Below are 18478 nucleotides of genomic sequence, written 5' to 3' on the forward strand. Positions count from 1 at the left end.
ACAAAAAGCCATATATTGTAGAAGCCATTTGTATGTCCATTTATGTGAGATGTCCAGCACAGGCAAATCTATAGAGTCGGAAAGTGTGTTAGTGATCGGAGTTCCTACTGTGGCTCAGCGGTAATGGACCTGACTAGTATCCATGAAGACACAGGCTCGATCCCTGGCCTTGTTCAGTGGGTTAAAGATCCGGCGTGGCTGTGGCTGTGGTGTAGGCTGGCAGCTATAGGATAGCTCTGATTTGACCCCTAGGCTGGGAACTTCCATATGCTGTGGCTGCGGCCCTAAAAAGAAAAAAAGACGTATAAGGAAGCAACTACTACTCATAGAGCGTATTATGCAGAGATGACGTTTCCCTAAGTATGTCTGTCTACACGTCTGTATATAAAAGTCTGTACACGTGGGTGTTGTGACAAACTCAACTGTCCCACACGGCGTCTTCCTGCTGTCAGGGCACCATGTCCCCACCATGTGACTGGCTGGCAGTCCACGTACATTTAGGTATTTCCATTCCTGCCGTCCTAACCGCTTCAGCTATGAGCTTTGTATGTAAGCATTTCTTCTCATCGTTATGGTGGTAGAGGTAAGATGTGGAGCCGTCGGGACAAAAAAACGCCTTTGTCCTGACAGTCTTCCCTCCAGGGCCTCTTTATAGGAAGGCCCCTCAATCCTGCCAATGCTGAGTTACGTCGAAATCACCTTTTGTCATTGTGACAGTGAAAGCCAGGATGCCCCAGGGGTAGCAGGCGTGATGATTCCGTCAGACGGAAGGGCGGCTAGAGCTCCTGGCAGCCGGCACTCGAGGGAGGCCGGCCTGCCTTCCCACAGTGGCCCGGTGTTTAGTTAAGCACTAGAGGCTGCCCACAGCCCCACGAGCGTGTCCCCTGGTGGATGTGCCAGCTGCTGACTCCTCCCCAGCTCAGTCCAAGACCCATTCTCCTCCTCCTGGTGGGGCCAAGCACATGCTCCAGACATGCATGGAGCTACACATGTGCCATCTTCATGGCCTGTGGCCCCCGCCCACGACTTCGGGGGACAGGACAGCGGCCCTGCGCTCCTGCAGGGGTGACGAGGCAGCACGGAGCCCGCTGGCAAGATGCAGGCTGGTGCCGCACTGAGCTCTGCCCCCAGCTCTGCCGGCTGGGGGACACCCGCCACCAGGTACCGAGGGCTGCACGTACCTGAAGTTTGCGAAGCTGCTTGATCACTTCATCCCGAGCCTTGTTCGCCGCCTCGATTTGAGCTTCCAGGTCCTTCAGGTCTATTTCCATTTTCTTCTTTGAAGCGACAGCAAGGGCTCGCTGTTTGCGCTCATCCTCCAGCTCTGCCTCGAGCTCCCGCACCTAGTGGGCGGTATCGGGTTCGTCTGGTCAGACCCAGGCGGCCTCCCGGAGAACAGGCAGCCTGTCGTCCTGAGGGCTCGGGTTTCTCTGGAGAGGAGCTCTCTGCCCCGAGCAGCCATCCTTATCAACAGCCGAGTGTGTGCAGAGAGGCTTCAACACCCCCACGTGGCACAAACCGGTTCCAGTGACTACTGCCAGGCTACCCGAGCGGCTGCGAGTCCTCACCGCAAGCTCACGGTGTAGGCGATGCAACACATGTGGAAGACACGAAACCCCTCCGGGGACATCCCCCGAGGGACACTCCAGCACCGGAAGGGGCCCACGTGGCGGGGAGCGGCGGTCTCTGGCCGCACCCCGTGGGAGAGCCAGCTGGGATGTGGGGCCTCCAGCCCCAGTCGGGCCTTCGGAGGACACACCCGCTAGGTGGATTCAGAATTCCTGACCCACAGAAACTGAGTTAGTAAGTGCTGCGCTAAGCCACTACGTGTGAGGTAATTTGTTATCTAGCAAAAAATGACTAATAAATAGTCTGGAATGCAAATAAAAAAACAAAATTAGATACATCCAGATCCAAGCCTTTACACCATAAGCTCCAAGGGACTGGAGCTCAGGATTTGTAGTCTTGCGAGTGCATGTTAAACTTCTACTATAAAATTAGTATCACAAGAATACAAATCCACACTTAATTTTTAACATAGACTTTCAGAGTAGAAGTTTAACATGCACTCACAAGAGTACAAATCCTAAGTGCCCAAGCAACCCTTCAAAATAAACAAATGTTTTCCCTTTAAAGAGTGTTTTTTTTTTTTTTTTTAAGAGGACATGTGATCTGACCTTCAAAATACCCTGAATCCCCTTGTCAGGTTCCTACTGATTCTTCCCTTTACTGATACATGTAAGACTCAGACCTTGAACCTGCCCACATATTCCTTGGGGATTCCACTGAGGGCTTTTCAACTGACACCTGGCTTGTAAGCAGCAGTGATATGATCTGAGACACAGGAAATCAAAACTACATTACATTTTAAGGAATAAACTTGTCGGAGTTCCCGTCGTGGCACAGGGGAAATGAATCCGACTAGGAACCATGAGGCTGCAGTTGGCCTCGCTCAGCGGGTTGGGGGCCTGGCGTTGCCGTGAGCTGTGGTGTAGGTCGCAGACATGGCTTGGATCCTGGGTTGCTGTGGCTGTGGTGTAGGCCGGCAGCTGTAGCTCCGTTAAGACCTCTAGCCTGGCAACTTCCACATGCAGTGGGTGCGGCCTTAAAAAGCAAGAGAAAATTTTTTTTTTTTACACCAGCTAATGTGGTGTAACATGAACAAATAGGATGTTGAGCCCAAAGCAGGCTCTGAGAATAAACAGGTTCTTGTTCCGGGGGCCACACCCACCTGTTTAATCAGCAGCCGCTTCTTTTCCTCGTTCTGCTCGTCTCGGGTTTGCAGGTCCCTCTCGAACTGGGCCTTCATGGCCTGCATGTTGACCTCCAGGCGAAGCTTGGCATCTTCCGTGGCCTGAAGCTCATCTTCCAGCTCTTCCAGCTGCGTCCTCATTTCCTCCACCTGCTGCTCCAGGGCCCGTTTGGATTTTTCAAGTTCATGAACCTAGACCGCAGGGAGCACGGGGAGCAAGGAGCTGACCCTCGGCAGAGGGACAAGCAAGGGCGGCAGTTCCTGTTTTATAGGCCCCTGACCCACAGCCTCCTGTCCCCTACGGCTGCGCTGTCCTCATTCGAGAGCGCGCCACCTCAGGGACAGGCCCTGCTTTCGTCACGTGTGCGCTACGGTCTCTGTGACCCCGAAGCCGAGCGATCTTTTACGAGCCGATCAACAACAAAGAGTGTGGCGTCAGGGGAGTGGCCTGTTGCCTGGCCACTGGCCTGCTGTCTGTCTAACAGGTACCAGGGCACATCCCTGTCGCTGCGGAGGAAACGGTCTGTGCTGAAAACACGCGTGGGGGGAACTTGTAACCATCGAGGAGTCGGTACGGTGAAGAGAGGCTCGCCCGCTCTCTGCACCCGGAGCCCATCACAACGTCCACCTAGTTCCCCACCTAGTTCCCCGTGCTGGGTGCTTCCCCTCCGGTCCCCTCTGATCCCAGAGGCGACCCTCGGGGGCCATCGTGTGCGGGTCACCCGAAAACAGACCGCGGGAAATCCAGCCGCTTATCCCGGGAGACCTGAACCCTCCATCCCACACAGGCCGGGCCCCACTGAGAGCGCCCGGCTGCCGGCTGGGCCTCGCCAGGGGGCCCCGGGCACTCACGTTCTTGCCCACGTCGTCCTTGGAGCTCATCAGGTCCTCCATGTCGGCCCGCAGCTGCTTGTTCTGCCGCTCGAACTCGTCCTTGGCCTCCAGGGCCTCCTCCAGGGCGCGGGCCAGGGACAGCGCTTTGGTTTCCTTCTCTCTGGCCTCCGCTTCGGCCCGGTCTCGCTCCTCCGCGTAGCGGGCAGAGATGTTCTTCTCTTCGGCCAGCAGCTACCCGGGGTGGCGTCGGAACACAGTAAAAAGCCATTTCAGAAGCCACGCAGACGCCCTCACCCGCTACGCGCCTGACTTATGCCTGAGAAAACCTCCACGGGATGGTGGGTGTTCTCTTATTTCCTTCTTTTTGCTGTTCTGCTTTTTCCGATTTTGCTATAAATGTGTATCACTTTCACATACGACAGGATGGTTTTAAACCAAAACGACAAGAGGGCGGGCTTGGCCGGGAGGAAACACCGGCTGACGCTGGCCCTGGAGCCCCGGGAGGTGGGGGTGGCGGGAGGTCCGGGACCCACCTGGTCGAACTTCTTCTGCTTCTTCTCCAAGTTGGAGACGATCTGGCGCTGGTGGTCCAGGTCCACGAGCAGGTCGTCGAGCTCCTGCTGCAGGCGGTTCTTGGTCTTCTCCAGCTTGTCGTAGGCCAGAGCCTTTTCCTCCAGGCGCTGGCTCAGCGCCTCCGCGTCTTTAAGGAGCTTCTTCTTGGCTTCTTCCAAACCTTCAATGGTCCCCACGTCATCGTCGACTTTCTTCTTGGTGTCCGTCAACTAAGGAAAAAAGATCAATACTCAAGAACTCCGCTCACCTGAGGAATAAAGATAAAACTTGTTTTCACTAGTCTTTTTTTTTTTGGCCGCCCTGCGGCACATGGAGTTCCCAGGCCAGGGATCGGATCTGAGCCGCGACGGCGACCTACGCTGCAGCTTTGGCAACGCCGGATCCTTGACCTGCTGTGCCAGGGATCAAACCTGCGTCCCAGCGCTCCTAAGACACTGCTGGTCCTATTAGGCCACAGAGGGAACTCCTGTTTTCACAATCTTGTGAGAAGAAATAACATAAATCAACACTGCATGATTTGAGCCATGAAACAGAGGATGAATTTCTTAGCTGATCATCTCTAAACAGATGTTTGGCTTGAAACCTTTCAGAACTGACACAGTCCCAGGGTCTTTATTACTTCTTTGGGCCATGCCCATGGCATGTGGAAGTTCCTGGGCCAGGGATCAAACCTGCACCATGGCAGTGACTCGAGCTGCTGCAGTGACAACACTGGACCCTTAACCTGCTGCGCCACAAGGGAATTCATAGCGTCTTTATTTTAGTTTACATTTTATTGTTTTTAATTTTATGGCCGCACCCGCGGCATATGGAGGTTCCCAGGCTAGAGGCTGAATTGGAGCTACAGCTGCCAGTCTACGCCACAGCAACGCTGGATCTGAGCCACATTTGCAACCTACGCTGCAGCTTGCGGCAACACCACCAGATTCTCAGCCCACTGAGTGAGGCCAGGGATCAAACCTGTACCCTCATGGACACTATGTTGGGTTCTTAACCTGCTGAGCCACAATAGGAACTCCTGGGGTCTTTATTTTAAACACCCCCAACAGTATAACCAGCAATGGGATCAGCATTTGGTTGGGTCAAAGAAAATACATTAAGGGGCTTCATTTAGTTTGAGACCCAATTAACTGTCCCCAATGGAGCTGAAACCCCAGCAGAGCAGGCACATCGGCTGTTCACACACACGAGGAGGCCACACTGTCCCACGTGCACACACACACCTGGGCCTGCAGGGCTAACACCTGCTTTTCGAGGTTCTTCCTGGCTTCCTCCTCCTCCTCCTGCTGTTCCTGAAGGCTGTTCTTCTCCTCCTCCAGCTGCCGGATTCGACTGCTCAGGTTCAGTTTTTGACGTGTCTCCTCCTGAAGAAGCTCCTGTTTATTTTGATAAAAGGTCAATACTTAGGTTATATGAATCACCAAAACCAACATGTTTCTGTTATGGAAAGAGAGCCCATGCTCCTGGATTGGAAGAATATTAAAATGGCCTTATTACCTAAAGCCATCTATAGACTTAATGTGCTCTCCATCAAATCACCCATGATGTTTTTCACAGAACTAGAACAAATAATCCACAAATTTATATGGAAGCATAAAAGATTCAGAATTGCCAAAGCAATCCTGAGGGCAAAAACCCAAGCAGGTGCTGTAACTCTCCCAAGACCTCAGACAACATTACAAAGCTACAGTAGTCAAAACAGTGTGGTACTGGTCCAAAAACAGACATCGGGATCAATGGAGCAGAATAAAGAGCCCAGAAATAAACCCAGACACTTATAGTCAATCTTTGACAATGGAGCCAAGAATATAAAATGGGAAAAAGACAGAATCTTCAAGTGATGCTGGGAAAACTGAACAGCTGCATGTAAATCAGTGAAACTATAACACACCCTCACACCATGCACAAAAATAAACTCAAAATGGCTTAAAGACTTAAACATAAGACATGAGGCCATATGGGAATGTAAATTGGTTCAACCACTATGGAAAACACTACGGAGGGTCCTCAAAAACTAAAAAATAGAACTACCATATGATCCAGCAATCCCACTCCTGGGCATCTATCTGGAGAAAACTATAATTTGGAAAGATACATGCACCCCCAACGTTCACAGCAGCACTATTCACAATAGCCAAGACATGGAAACAACCTAAATGTCCATCAACAGATGAATGGATTAAGATGTGATGTATACGGGAAATAGAATATTACACATCCATGAAAAAGAACCAAACATGCCATTTTTAGCAACATGGATCTGACTAGAGACTCTCATGCTAAGCAAAGTTAAGTCAGAAAAGGACAAACACCATATGATATCACTTATACGTGGAATCTAAAATATGGCACAAATGAACTTAGCTACAGAACAGAAACAGACTCACAGACATAGAGAACAGACTTGTGGTTGCCAAGGGGGAGGTGGGAAGGAGTGGGCTGGACAGGGAGTTTGGGGTTAGTTGATGCAAACCATTCCATTTAGAATGGATGAGACAACGAGGTCCTGCTGTACAGCACAGGGAACTCTATACCCAGTCTCCTGGGACAGACCATGATGGAAAATAACGCATTAAAAAAATATGTAGGTATGACTGAGCCGCTTTGTTGTATGGCAGAAGTGGGCAGGACACTGTCGATCAACTATAGTAAATGATAAAAAATTTATAAAAACCCACATACGACCATTTAATAAGTGCCCTTAATATAACAGGGCTTTAAACTCCTTTGTAAGCAGCATCCTCTCCCCCTCAGAGTCCCCCGGCACGGCCCTGACCAGGAACCTGCGAGCCTCCCTTTCCTGCATCTCTGGCATCTTCTCACTTCCGGAATCCCCTCCTGTTTCTCTTAGCTCAGGGTGATGAAATGTCAACTATAACAAAACAACCTCATTCACAGTGGGCAGCAATGCAAGTGTGTACAGTGGGACCACCCCTGGGACCCACACCCCAGGCAGAGCCCATCATGCTGGAAGACCTGCCTCCCAGACCCAGGACCCCAGGGCCCTGAAAGACGAGCTCAGGGGACAGCTTCTGGGTGTGCAGGCTGGTTACAGTGCAAGGTGGTTGAGAGCAGAGGCACAGAAAGAGGTGTTAAGGAGGCCTTTCTGGGACCAACAAGCTTCCCCGGCTTACAGATCACATAAAGGGCAGAGTCAGCATCGCAGCCCCTCCCTCTGGGTACCTGGGTGTCCTGGAGCTGAGACTCAAGACTAGCTGCATCCTTAGCAAACTTAATCCCCTTCTTCTCTGCTTCTTCTAGAAGAGTTGAGACGTTATCCAGTTCATTCTGTGAGGAGGAATAAAGGGTCAGACTCACTTTAACAGGCAGATAGGAACAAGTTGGGGTTCTGGACCCTAAACACCCACCAAGGGCAGGGAGGGGTCGATCCCAAACCGCCAGCCTCAGCTAAGGCAGACTCACCCCCGGGAGTCCTCTGCCCTCAGCAGTGCCCAGCACGCAGTGTGCCCAACACGCAGGCTCGGACATCGAGCACTATACTGGCAGAGCCCCCCCCCCCGAGGGGGTTCTCCTCCCTCTGGTTTGCTGTCTTGTTTTTTATCATGAACAGACAAAAATGACACCGAATCCTCTGAAAGAGTGACTGCTGTCCTGTGTGAGGAGGCTCTGTAATTAGGAGGGGGTTTATTTTCATCCTTTTTCCCACCAAGATGCATTAATCACATGTAGGCGGCAGAAGTAAAATTCCCATTCTTAGAGCTTGAAGACTTTATCACAGACGCGAGTTAGTTTAAATGTTAACATGGCCCGAAGGCTTCTTTTTCCTTTTTAAGGCTGCACCTGTGGGATATAGAAGTTGTATATCTAGAGGCCAGGGGTTGAATCTGAGCTGTAGCTGCTGGCCTACACCACAGCCACAGCTACGTGGGATCAAAGCCACGTCTGTGACCTACAGCACAGCTCACGCCAATGCCGGATCCTTAACCCACTGAGCAAGGCCAGGGATCGAACCCGCGTCCTCATAGTTCCCAGTTGGATTTGTTTCTGCTGATCCACGACGGGAAGTTATTCTTAAACTTAAAAAACCCGGAAGTTATTTATTTATTTGCTTTTTTAAGGCGCACCCTGGGGCATATGGAGGTTCCCAGGCTAGGGGTCGAATCGGAGCCACAGCTGCCGGCCTACACCACAGCTCACGGCAATGCCAGATCCTTAACCCACCAGCGAGGCCAGGGATTGAAACCGAAACCTCATGGTTCCTAGTCGGATTCGTTTCCACTGAACCACGATGGGAACTCCCCAAAGTTATTTTTAAACTTAAAAAAAACCTCTTCCCCCCTTTTAGGGAAGATCTTCTATGTGGTTATTTATTTTTTAGCTGAAAAAGGTTTATTGCAGGGGCATGTAAGGAAAACGGGTGGCTTGTGACCCCCACAAACCCTGAAATCCCCTGTTTCTGTGGGGATGGTGGCTCTCAGAAGAGACAGAGGCTGCCCTTCGCTCTGGTCTGTCGTCTCGTCATGTCAGCACAGGGAAGGCAAACAGAAGACGTCTCGGTTCATGTCAGTCAAGCTAATGACACTTCCATTTTTCCGCTTTTCAGCGACACCCTTCAGAGAGCCTGTGCTTCACCCGCCTTGGCCGCAGTGGGTGGGGTGGGCCCTGGGCTCAGCGGAGCCCTGCTGCCCTCATGTCCAGCGCCACAACCGGCCAGGCGAGTCCCGGAGGGCGCGGGCTTCTCTGAGCCTCACGTCCTACTGAGCAGACCCACCTGGGGCCATGAGAGCCTCAGGTGCGGGGACCACACCCAAGGAGCCTACTGTGCGCCTGGGGCAGCCTAGGTGCCCCCCCGAATGTCGGGCTCCCCCACCCCAACATGGCAGGCAGCAGCCAGTAACAGTTTGCCAGGCCTACCTGTAGCTTATTTGCTTTCTCAGCCAGTTCGACCCTGAGTCTGTCTCCTTCTGAGACCTTGGCGTGGAGCTCCTGGACCTGGGCATCCAGCTTCTTCCTCTTGTGCTCGGACTCGGCCTTGACCTGCTGCAGCACCTTCACCTCACACGCCAGCTCCTTGTTGTCAGTCTCCAGGCCCTGTTTGTTCTTCTCCAGGTTCGCTTTGAACTGGGGGGAGAGGACACAGGGTTGGCTGGGGTTTGAGAACACGCCCGAAGGCGCTGCTTCACCCCTGGAGCCAGTGCTGGGCACGGCTTGAATGAAAGCATGTGCTCTCCGCCCACCCGCGAGGATTCCCACGCGAGGAGCCCCCGGCCACGCGGCTGATCCAGGTACGGGGGCGGCCGCCCTCGGCCTTGTCAGTGCAGCCGGGGCCACGGGCCGAGCGCTTCTGTCCCAAGACCAGTCCTTCGGTCACGTCATCCTTGCGTAGAACAAGCTCTGTCGATGTAAACCTTTCTTTTCTTCCTCTTATTTTTTTTTAGGGCTGCATCTGTGGCAGTTCCCAGGGAAGAGGTAGAATCGGAGCTGCAGCTGCCAGCCTAGGCTACAGTGACAGCCACGCCAGATCCCAGCCCGGTCTGCCACTTACACCGCAGCTCCCGGCTGGATCCTTAACCCACTGAGTGGGGCCAGGGATCGAACCTGCATCCTTATGGATCCTGGCTGGGTTCTTAACCCGCTGAGCTGCTATGGGAACTCCAGTGTAAACATTTCTTACCAAGGAGCTGAGGCTCCTGTTGCTGGGGTGACATTAACACGGGGACAACATGTGACTAACAGTAGGGGGGAGGGGGCGTGAGCAGCACCGTAGGCCGGTGGGAGGGTGACCACCACAGGCTGGGTATCCGTGGGGACGTCCTCAGATGACAAGGATGGAGGACAGGCTTTCAAGGTGATGTGGTGGGGCGGGGTGGGGGGTCGCGCCGTGGGGCTCTGGCTAAACATCCTCACGCCACTGGGCCTCAGTGTGCCCCCCTCGGAGGGAGACGGAGAGGGAGCCCACAGGAGTGGGACGCAGGGTAAGCCCATGCCCAGGCACTGGGCACAGGACCTGACATGTGCTCAGGGGCAGGTCATCCGTGTCCCACTGCTGCCCTGAGTGAGCAGGGGCCGCGGACAGGCGGCGAGGGGATGGGGACAGCAGAGCAGAGCCCACCCTCTTGGCCTGTTCCAGCTGCTCCGAGAGCTCCTCCAGGGCCGCCGCGTGCCGCTGCCTCATGTCCTGGATCTGAGCCTCGTGGTTCTTGGTTTCCTCTTCGAGAGCCTTCTTCAGCTCTGCCACTTCCTGTTCACGTTTTGTCCTAGAGAAACAGAGTGTTGGGGAAAGGAGCTCAGCATGAGTTGCACGGCGACATGTGTATTACAAGGGCTGCTTCTGTTTGAAAGGTCACATCGATCTCTTGCCAACAGGCTGGCGCGTCCCTTATGTGATACCGAGGAACCTTCTCAGCCGGCACCCCTCCTGTTCCTTGTGCCGTCAGTGTAATGTCCCTTGGGGTCCTCGGATGTCTAGGGACAGTCTGGCGGTGCTGGCGGCCAGGCACTGGTTAACGCCAGACGCTAAGAGACCTGCCACGGCACCGGCGGACACTTCAGTCAAACTGGGGAAGGGGGTGTCTGCGGAGGTCTCCTTCCTCCGTTCGTCTCACCCCGAGGCCCAAAGAGACTTAAACCTGTGAGTCTGATAAGCAGGACGTCGCTTGCTGAGAACTGTTATTTTACGCTAATCACGTGATACACACCACGGGGAGGAACCAACGCAGAGGCGGGGGTGGGGGTGAGGGGTCTGAGTCCTTCGAGGGGCGCAGGGTCCACGCAGTAATGCCTCTGGCTGTGCCCACCCCGCCCCCGTGCTTTCCAGCCACTGCTATTTTGCTGCTGGTCCAGCAGCCATGGTTTCCCGGAGGGCGAGAGGATGCTCCAAGTGACAACGTGAAGAGCACCAGCCTCTCCCAGGAGGACGCGCGCCTCCGCCCCCCGCTCACCGCAGTTCCTGCTGAGCCGCCGTGGTGTCCAGCGTGTCCTCCAGCTCTGTCTTCAGAGCCTCCAGCTCCTCGCTCAAGTCCCTCTTCTGCTTTTCCGCCTTGTTCCGCGACGCCTTCTCGGATTCAAAGTCTTCCTGAAGCTCAGCGATCTGGGCTTGCAGCTCCCGCACGACCTTCAGTGCGTTGTTCTTGTGCAGCGTCTCGTCGTCACCCCTGCGGGGACAGCCGGGCACGAGACGCGCTCAGAGCTGGTGCCCGGGATGTTTCCAGTGGCGACCCCCTCGCACCTCCCTCCCTCCCTCCCTCCCTCCGCCTGGGCCCGCTGAACGGATAAACGAGGTTCCACTGTACGGCGGAGGGAACTGCTGTCAATAGCCTAGGAGAACCCTTAGTGGAAAAGAACACACAAAAAGGCCTGTGAGGATTTAGAACTGAATCCCTGGGCTGCGCGGCAGAAATGAACACAACACCGTAAATCAGCCACACTGCACTAAACAAGTAAAGCTGGATGGTTTCGCAGCAAACCCTGCTACAAGCGATACTGGATTTTTTTCTTTTTTTTTTCTTTGTCTTTTCTAGGGCCACACCCGCGGCATATGGAGGTTCCCAGGCTAGGGGTCTAATCGGAGCTACAGCTGCTGGCCTACACCACAGCTCACGGCAACACGGGATCCTTAACCCACTGAGCAAGGCCAGGGATGGAACCCGCAACCTCATGGTTCCTAGTTGGATTCGTTCGCCACTGAGCCACGAAAGGCACTCCCGACACGTGATTTCTTCTAAACTTCTAAGACACACTGAAGTTAATCTGTAATGTGCGGGAGCCAGAATGTCTGATGTAAAACAATTTGTGATGATGTGACTTTCCGAGCAAGGATCAGACAGGACTCCTGATTTTTTTTTTTTTTTGTCTTTTTGCCATTTCTTGGGCCACTCCTGCGGCACAGGGAGGTTCCCAGGGTAGGGGTCTAATCGTAGCTGTAGCCGCCGGCCTACGCCAGAGCCACAGCAACTCAGGATCCAAGCCGCATCTGCAACCTACACCACAGACCTACACCACATCTCACGGCAACACCGAATCCTTAACCCACTGAGTAAGGCCAGGGACCGAACCCGCAAGCTCATGGTTCCTGGTCAGATTCATTAACCACTGCGCCACGATGGGAACTCCAGGACTCCTGATTTTTAAGCATAAATACTGAGAGTGGCTGCCCAGACACAAGCGCCCCGGGGTTCCCCAGGTCCTGTGTCAACGACAAAGGAAGCCACAGGTCAGCCTCCCGGGGTCGTGGCTGCCCCCACGGTCGCACCTGGCCAGGGCGCCCTGCAGCTCCTCCTCTTTCTTGGCCACCTGGATCTTGAGCTCGTCGATCTGTGCCTGCAGCTCGGCGATCTGGTCCTGCAGGTCCGTGGTCTCGCCGTCCAGCTTCCTTTTGGCCTTCTCCAGTTCCTGGCGGGTCTTCTCCTCCTTCTTCAAGCGCTCTGTAAGACGAGACACAAGAAACTCTTCACCACACTGAGGGCCGCACCATAAGGACGCATTCCAAACCTAAACTGACTGAAGCTGAAAGCAAGCCACTGCATTCTGAGAAGTCACAGCCTTAACACCATCGTGCCAAACGCCCTGTCACCTGGAACCCGTTAAGATCAAACCGAAGGTGAGAAATACTAATGGGAGGATGGAATTTTCTGGAAGAAACTGGGAGGAGTCTAAGGATGTCCTTCCACTGAGAGCAGCCCTGGTGCAGCGGGCTCAGCCCAGGCCGGGGGAGCTGGTGACAGCCACCTCCCTGCTCCCCTTTCCCCCGAAGCCCTGGCTGGAGCCCAGACTGCAGTTCCCAAGCCCTGAGGGTGAGAGGACCGAGTGTGGGCACCTCTCCCGCTGCCTCCAAGCTCTGCAGTGACTCCTTCACACGCTGTCCTGAGGCCCGTGGTACCAGTGACAGGACAGCTGCACCTGCTCCACGGGTGCCACATGGAGGAACCGGCTACGGGCAGGAGTGGGTCATGGGGAGAATTTCACGCCGGCATCCTCTCGTCTACACTACACACCACCAAGAGAGACAACTGAACCCAAGTGTTTTTTTTAAACCATTCATTTTCTCCCCTTAGTCAAAGACCCTGGTGGCGGCAGGGTGTCAGGCCACACTCTTTGGGCCTCTAGTGTCCATGCCAGTCTCCGGCTGGGCAAAAGAAAGGTTTTCTGTGCTCGTTCCGCCTCTGCTCTCTCTTACCTCTTTCGCAGAAGGCAATGATTCGTTTTGCAAAAACCCCAGCAGTTCCTGCCATGACTCGAGCCACCCAAGTGAGACACCGTTACCCTTCAGACTTTCCTGTCCCTGCCAGTTTGTGTGTCAGCAGGCTGTCCCTTCGTCAAGGGACACCCAGGCACCTCATTGCCGATTTCACTATGTCCACCCGAGGGCAATGGAGTTGACCTCAGCAGCAAACTTTAAAAAGTGCTAGTTTCAAAGATAATTTAGTGTCATTCCCTCATAAATCTTGGTGACTAGGCCAATAATCATACCATATAAAAAACTAATTAATTGATTTGTTTGGCTGCGGCATACAGCTGCTTGACGTGGGATCTCAGTTCCCAGACCAGGGTTCGAGCCTGGGCCACAGCTGTGACAGGGCCGAATCCTAACCACTAGACCACCAGGGAACTCCCCTAAGAGACCTGTTTTAATAATGAGCACTCCCTATGGACATATTCTCCTACTCCATGCTTTTTGATTTTTTCTTTGTTTGTTTTTTTAGGGCCGCACCCACGGCATATGGAGGTTCCCAGGCTAGAAGGTGAATCGGAGCTGCAGCTGCCGGCCTACACCACAGCTCGAGGCATTGCTGAATCCCCTACCCACTGAACGAGGGCAGGGACCAAACCCACATCCTCATGGATACTAGGCAGATCTGTTTCCTCTGTGCCATGATGGGAACTCCCATGTGTTTCGATTTAAGTGAAATCTAAAGACTCACGTGTCTTAGTCTTAAATTTCTCTAACCTCTAATACTAACCTTCTAAATCCGAGATCATCACTTCTTGCTTGTTCCTGATTTTGGCCAAGTTTTTGGCCTTTTCCTCCTCCTCAGCCAGCTGAGAGGAGCACTCAGCAATGCGATCTTCCATGAGTTTCTTTTCCTGAACAGGAAACACTGCTTCAGAAAAGGCATTCAAAATAACCACTGGGTTTGCTGCTACCTAGAGAATAGGTACTTCTGGCTCTGTGCCCAGCAGAGGGCATACTCCGAAAAGGCAGCAAAGGCTCACGCCCCGTGGGGACGAACCCGAGCTCAGCCCGGCTGGTGGGAGTGAATCAACACGCAGGCCCGAACAGGCCACTGTGGGTGATCTGTGTGCACAACACCTGCAGGTTAAAGCACCACGGGGAGTGTAAGGGTCAGTTAGTTTCTGTGTTTAGAAAACTAAACACACAAAAGATCTATAGAGACTTAGAGAGAAAACCAAGTAAATGAACCTGAAAGCTTGAGGATTTCCTGTTTGAAGCCACTTTCTTTTTTTGGCAGCACTGGTGGCACATGAACGTTCCCGGAACAGGGATGGAACCCGCGCTGCTGCAGTGACAATGCCAACTCCTTAACCCACTGCACCACCAGGGAACTCCTGAAGCCACTTTCAGTCAGAGCATCCATGCAAGTATTTTCCATATTCTAAAATCAGCTTTTCAATGCAAATAGTTTCTCTCTCTTCTCTCTCTCTCTCTCTTTTTTTTTTTTTTTTTGCTTTTTTAGGACCGCACCAGCAGCATATAGAGGTTACCAGGCTAGGGGTCTAATCGGAGCTACGGCTGCTGGCCTGCACCACAGCCACAGCAATGAGGGATCCCAGCCATGTCTGCGACCTACACCACAGCTCACAGCAACTCTGGATCCTTAACCCACTGAGCGAGGCTAGGGATCAAACCTGCAACCTCATGGTTCCTAGTTGGATTTGCTTCTGCTGCGCCACAGTGGGAACTCCCTCAACGCAAATAGTCTCTTACTTTGATAAACTTGGAATTTTGATCCTCGAGAAGCAGAATCTCCTCTTCCATCTTCTTGATTTTGGCCTCTGCCGTCACCTTTTCCAGCTGCAGTTTCTGGCGGGCCCCCTCTTCCTCGTCCAGCTGCTCCTCCAGGTCCTTGTGAAAAAGCACAGGCAGTCAGGCTCCTGATTGCTCTATAGATTCTATACCTGTTCAGTCGAGGGATGCCCATTAAGATGAAATACCGAGCTTCGATTTTCAACATGGTGAAGATATTTTTAAACATGTGAAATACATTATGTGAAACAAAAACTTGTGACCACTACACATGGAGGACAGAGGGGTCCGTTCTTCCGGAAGCCAGCATGGCCAGGTGCCGCAGCTTTGCAAAAGGGCGCTTCTTTCAAACCAGCCATTTCAGGACAAGTCACAGATGCGATTCACAGAAAAAAAGCCAGTGGTAACGTTATTCATCGTATCAAGGAACTATGACCACACTTCAAAAAGTCTTGGTAATTAAAAGTTGGGATATTTGTAAAATGAAATAACATGGAACGATTAAAATCCAGATTTTAGAACAGTAGTTAAGTAACACAGGGACATATGAAAAATATACTCCAACTACATCAAACACACACTGAAATTACTCTACCATGTATATCCGCCACAAAAGGGGAGAAAAAGAACTCAGGAACAGCAAGGGAAATGGTACAGCTGGTGCAGCAGGGCTGTCTCAGGCCGGGCGTGCTGTTCACAACACGAGCGGCTCACCAGACAGGGAGGGATGCCCGCGTTCACATGCACTTTACTCTGACAAGCTGCTACTTCATAGCCTGCATTAGTGTGTCTAATAAATACATGCGCTACAGAATAGGGATTTACATATACATCAATGTATAGTTCATTTAAGACACTTTCAGAGGTAAATTGGGCTAAATAATTCATCATAGTCGACTGAGGAATAAAACAAAAGATAAACTTTTTATTGTGAAACCCTTCGAACACCCGAGTGCACAGCAGCAAGGACAAGCCTGGCCACAGACGCATCGGCCCAAGTTTAACAAGCAACAGCTCATGGCCAAGGTCAATTCCTCTAGACCCCCACCTTCTGGCTTCTCCCCTGGGGTTATTTTGAGGCAGATCCCAGACATCTTATTTCATCTGGAAAACCTTGGGGCTGTGTCTCTAAAAGATGAACACCATTCAAAAATGCATTTGTGTGAATCGGAGTTCAGATAAGGTTCACACACTGTGACTGGCTGATGAGCCTCTTAGGACCCCCGTTATCTCTAGGTTCCCCCCAATTTCTTTCTCCTCCCCTTTTCTCACCAAATGACACAGGTCATTTGTCTACAGTTCCACAGTCTGGATTTCGTCTGCTGCATCCTGCACTGCCCCCTCCAGGTGACTAAAGCAGGGACTGCAACAGCACATGCAGTGTAATTCAGTTAGGGAATGAATCCATATGTATGTGTTTGGAATAAATACATGCCAAAAACAGGGATAACGGAGGTGATGGGTGGGAGGAGACTCTAAGTGCTATTTTGTATTTTCTAGGATTTCTATAATAATCATTTATTACTGGAAAAACAAACAAAGTCCCAAAATAGCTCTAGTAGTTTTAGTTGAAAAGGATACAGATCAGAAATCCCTGAAAGCCTCACAGGCAAAAAAATAAACAAACATTAAAAAAAAAAAAAAAAAAAGGGATTGAAATTCCCATTGCAGCTCAGTGGGTTAAGAACCCAACTAGTATCCATGAAGATGCAGATTTGGAAAAATAAAAAAAAGATGCAGGTTTGATCTCTGGCCTCACTCGGTAAAAGGATCCAGCATTGCCATGAGCTACAGTGTAGGTCACAGACACGGCTCGGATCCCTCGCTGCTGTGGCTGTGGTGTAGGCTGGCAGCTGTAGCTCTGACTGGTACCCCCTGGGAACCTCCATGTGCCACAGGTGTGGCCATTAAAAATAAATAAATAAATAAAAATAAGGGACCAACGAAGTTGGTTTTTCCAAGGGCCATGTAATTACCACAGAACCTCAGATATTTCACAAGAGAAAAAAAAACCATACCATAAGTATGTTTATAATGTGTTTGGATGAATTTACCATGGAGCTAATAAATTAAGGTAACAGTGCAAAAAACCTTAAGTTTCAAAGAGTGGAGAGTGAAGGATATGAATGTAAAAAGTGTTGAAAAACCAAAGAAGCCCCTCTTCCTGCTCTTATGAGGAAACAGTTATTTTCTAAAGAAAGTAGCGTGATGCAATTCACGTGAAGGTGTTAAACCTTCACAGGCGGGACTGGAGGCGCCTCGGGGCCCCTCCTCCAAGGGAGCAAAAGAGCCTCAGGGCGATGGGCACAAGGGGCAGGTCACATGCCACCACGAACACACTGCTGCTGATGAAGGTCACTCTGCATCTTCTGTATCATCCCTTATAAAAATTCTAAGTCTGTCAGTTATATAAATTCTTTCAGTTAGATCTTATTATGTATGCTTTTTGGCAACTCTCTTAACGTATTACAAAAATGCATAAAGATAAACATCTTTTTCTGTATAACTGTATATAATATTGCCATAGCTGAATCTCCTACTTAGATAAAGTCCTAGAACCAGAAGGGCTGCTTAGCGAGGCCTGCTCCACAGCTTCCGTGATGCCCTGCTGGCCTGTTTGGGAGACTGGGAAGCCGCGTGCGCTGGAGGATGGAGCGTGTCCGGAGGGCTGACCGGCCGGGGCATCTGCCCCGGGAACACGCCCCTGCCTCCTGTGGTCCTGAGCCATGTCCGAATCGCTGGTGCTTTGCAAAGTTAAGCCATGTGGTGAGAAAGGAAGGGAGCGACCCGGAAGAAAGGAAATCTGACACGGATACACCCACGAAGCAGCGGAAGCAGATTTGGACCCCGTGACGCTCGGAGTGCCCGGGCTCTGCTGGTGGGAATAGAGGAGAATGAGGGGGGCTGCGCCCCGGAGCCTGTCGTGCCAGGGTTTTCAATCACAGAGGCTTGTGCTTCACCTGAGGGCGGCCTGCATCTCAGGAAGAAAGTAGCTACCAGCAAGGGCTAAGCTGCTTATTTGGGGATCTGGCCACCTCCTGCTCAGCGCTTGTGACCATCTCTTATGCCCAGAATCACCCTGAGGACGCCTCTCCCACGGATGCCACGAGCAGTGGGATTAGTAATGAGAACACCAAGACCAAACCCGGGCCCCAAGGACCCAGGGATGTTTCTTCCTTTTTTTTTCTGGGGCCGCACCCACAGCATATGTAAGTTCCCAGCCTAAGGGTCCAGTTGGAGCTGGAGCTGCCAGCCTACACCACAGCCACAGCAATGCCAGATCCAAGCGAGTCTGTGACCTACACCATGGCTCACGGTGATGCCAGATCCTTAACCCACTGAGCGAGGCCAGGGATCGAACCCGCAACCTCATG

General features: G+C 52.1%; 1 protein-coding gene and 1 long non-coding RNA gene across 16 annotated transcripts in view; one reads left to right on the forward strand and one right to left on the reverse strand.

The window, feature by feature from the left end:
• Window positions 1-14715, forward strand: part of LOC146398395 (uncharacterized) — a 228987-nt gene extending 214272 nt beyond the window's left edge. The window contains exons 2-3 of the long non-coding RNA XR_014821865.1: window positions 11672-12719; window positions 14590-14715. This is a non-coding gene — a long non-coding RNA (uncharacterized LOC146398395). The remainder of the gene's footprint in view (window positions 1-11671; window positions 12720-14589) is intronic.
• The window catches only part of MYH10 (myosin heavy chain 10), a 143828-nt gene that overhangs the window by 16245 nt on the left and 109105 nt on the right, over window positions 1-18478 (reverse strand). For all 15 annotated transcript variants that reach the window (XR_014821829.1, XR_014821828.1, XR_014821827.1 and 12 more), the window contains 12 exons: window positions 15066-15203; window positions 14080-14203; window positions 12372-12543; window positions 11062-11274; window positions 10233-10377; window positions 9035-9241; window positions 7343-7447; window positions 5383-5535; window positions 4120-4368; window positions 3605-3817; window positions 2732-2944; window positions 1182-1343 (listed from right to left, as the gene is read on the reverse strand). Coding sequence is in view for 12 of the 15 variants with exons in the window: in XM_084986075.1 (XP_084842201.1) it covers window positions 1182-1343; window positions 2732-2944; window positions 3605-3817; window positions 4120-4368; window positions 5383-5535; window positions 7343-7447; window positions 9035-9241; window positions 10233-10377; window positions 11062-11274; window positions 12372-12543; window positions 14080-14203; window positions 15066-15203 (2094 nt within the window). In the remaining 3 variants the exon portion in view is untranslated. The remainder of the gene's footprint in view (window positions 1-1181; window positions 1344-2731; window positions 2945-3604; window positions 3818-4119; window positions 4369-5382; window positions 5536-7342; window positions 7448-9034; window positions 9242-10232; window positions 10378-11061; window positions 11275-12371; window positions 12544-14079; window positions 14204-15065; window positions 15204-18478) is intronic.

This window comes from Sus scrofa, chromosome 12 (assembly GCF_054392235.1).
Source record: "Sus scrofa isolate SSC_HxYL_T2T_F1_AM1 chromosome 12, Sscrofa_HxYL_maternal_Yorkshire_Landrace_v2.0, whole genome shotgun sequence".
Lineage (NCBI taxonomy): Eukaryota > Metazoa > Chordata > Mammalia > Artiodactyla > Suidae > Sus > Sus scrofa.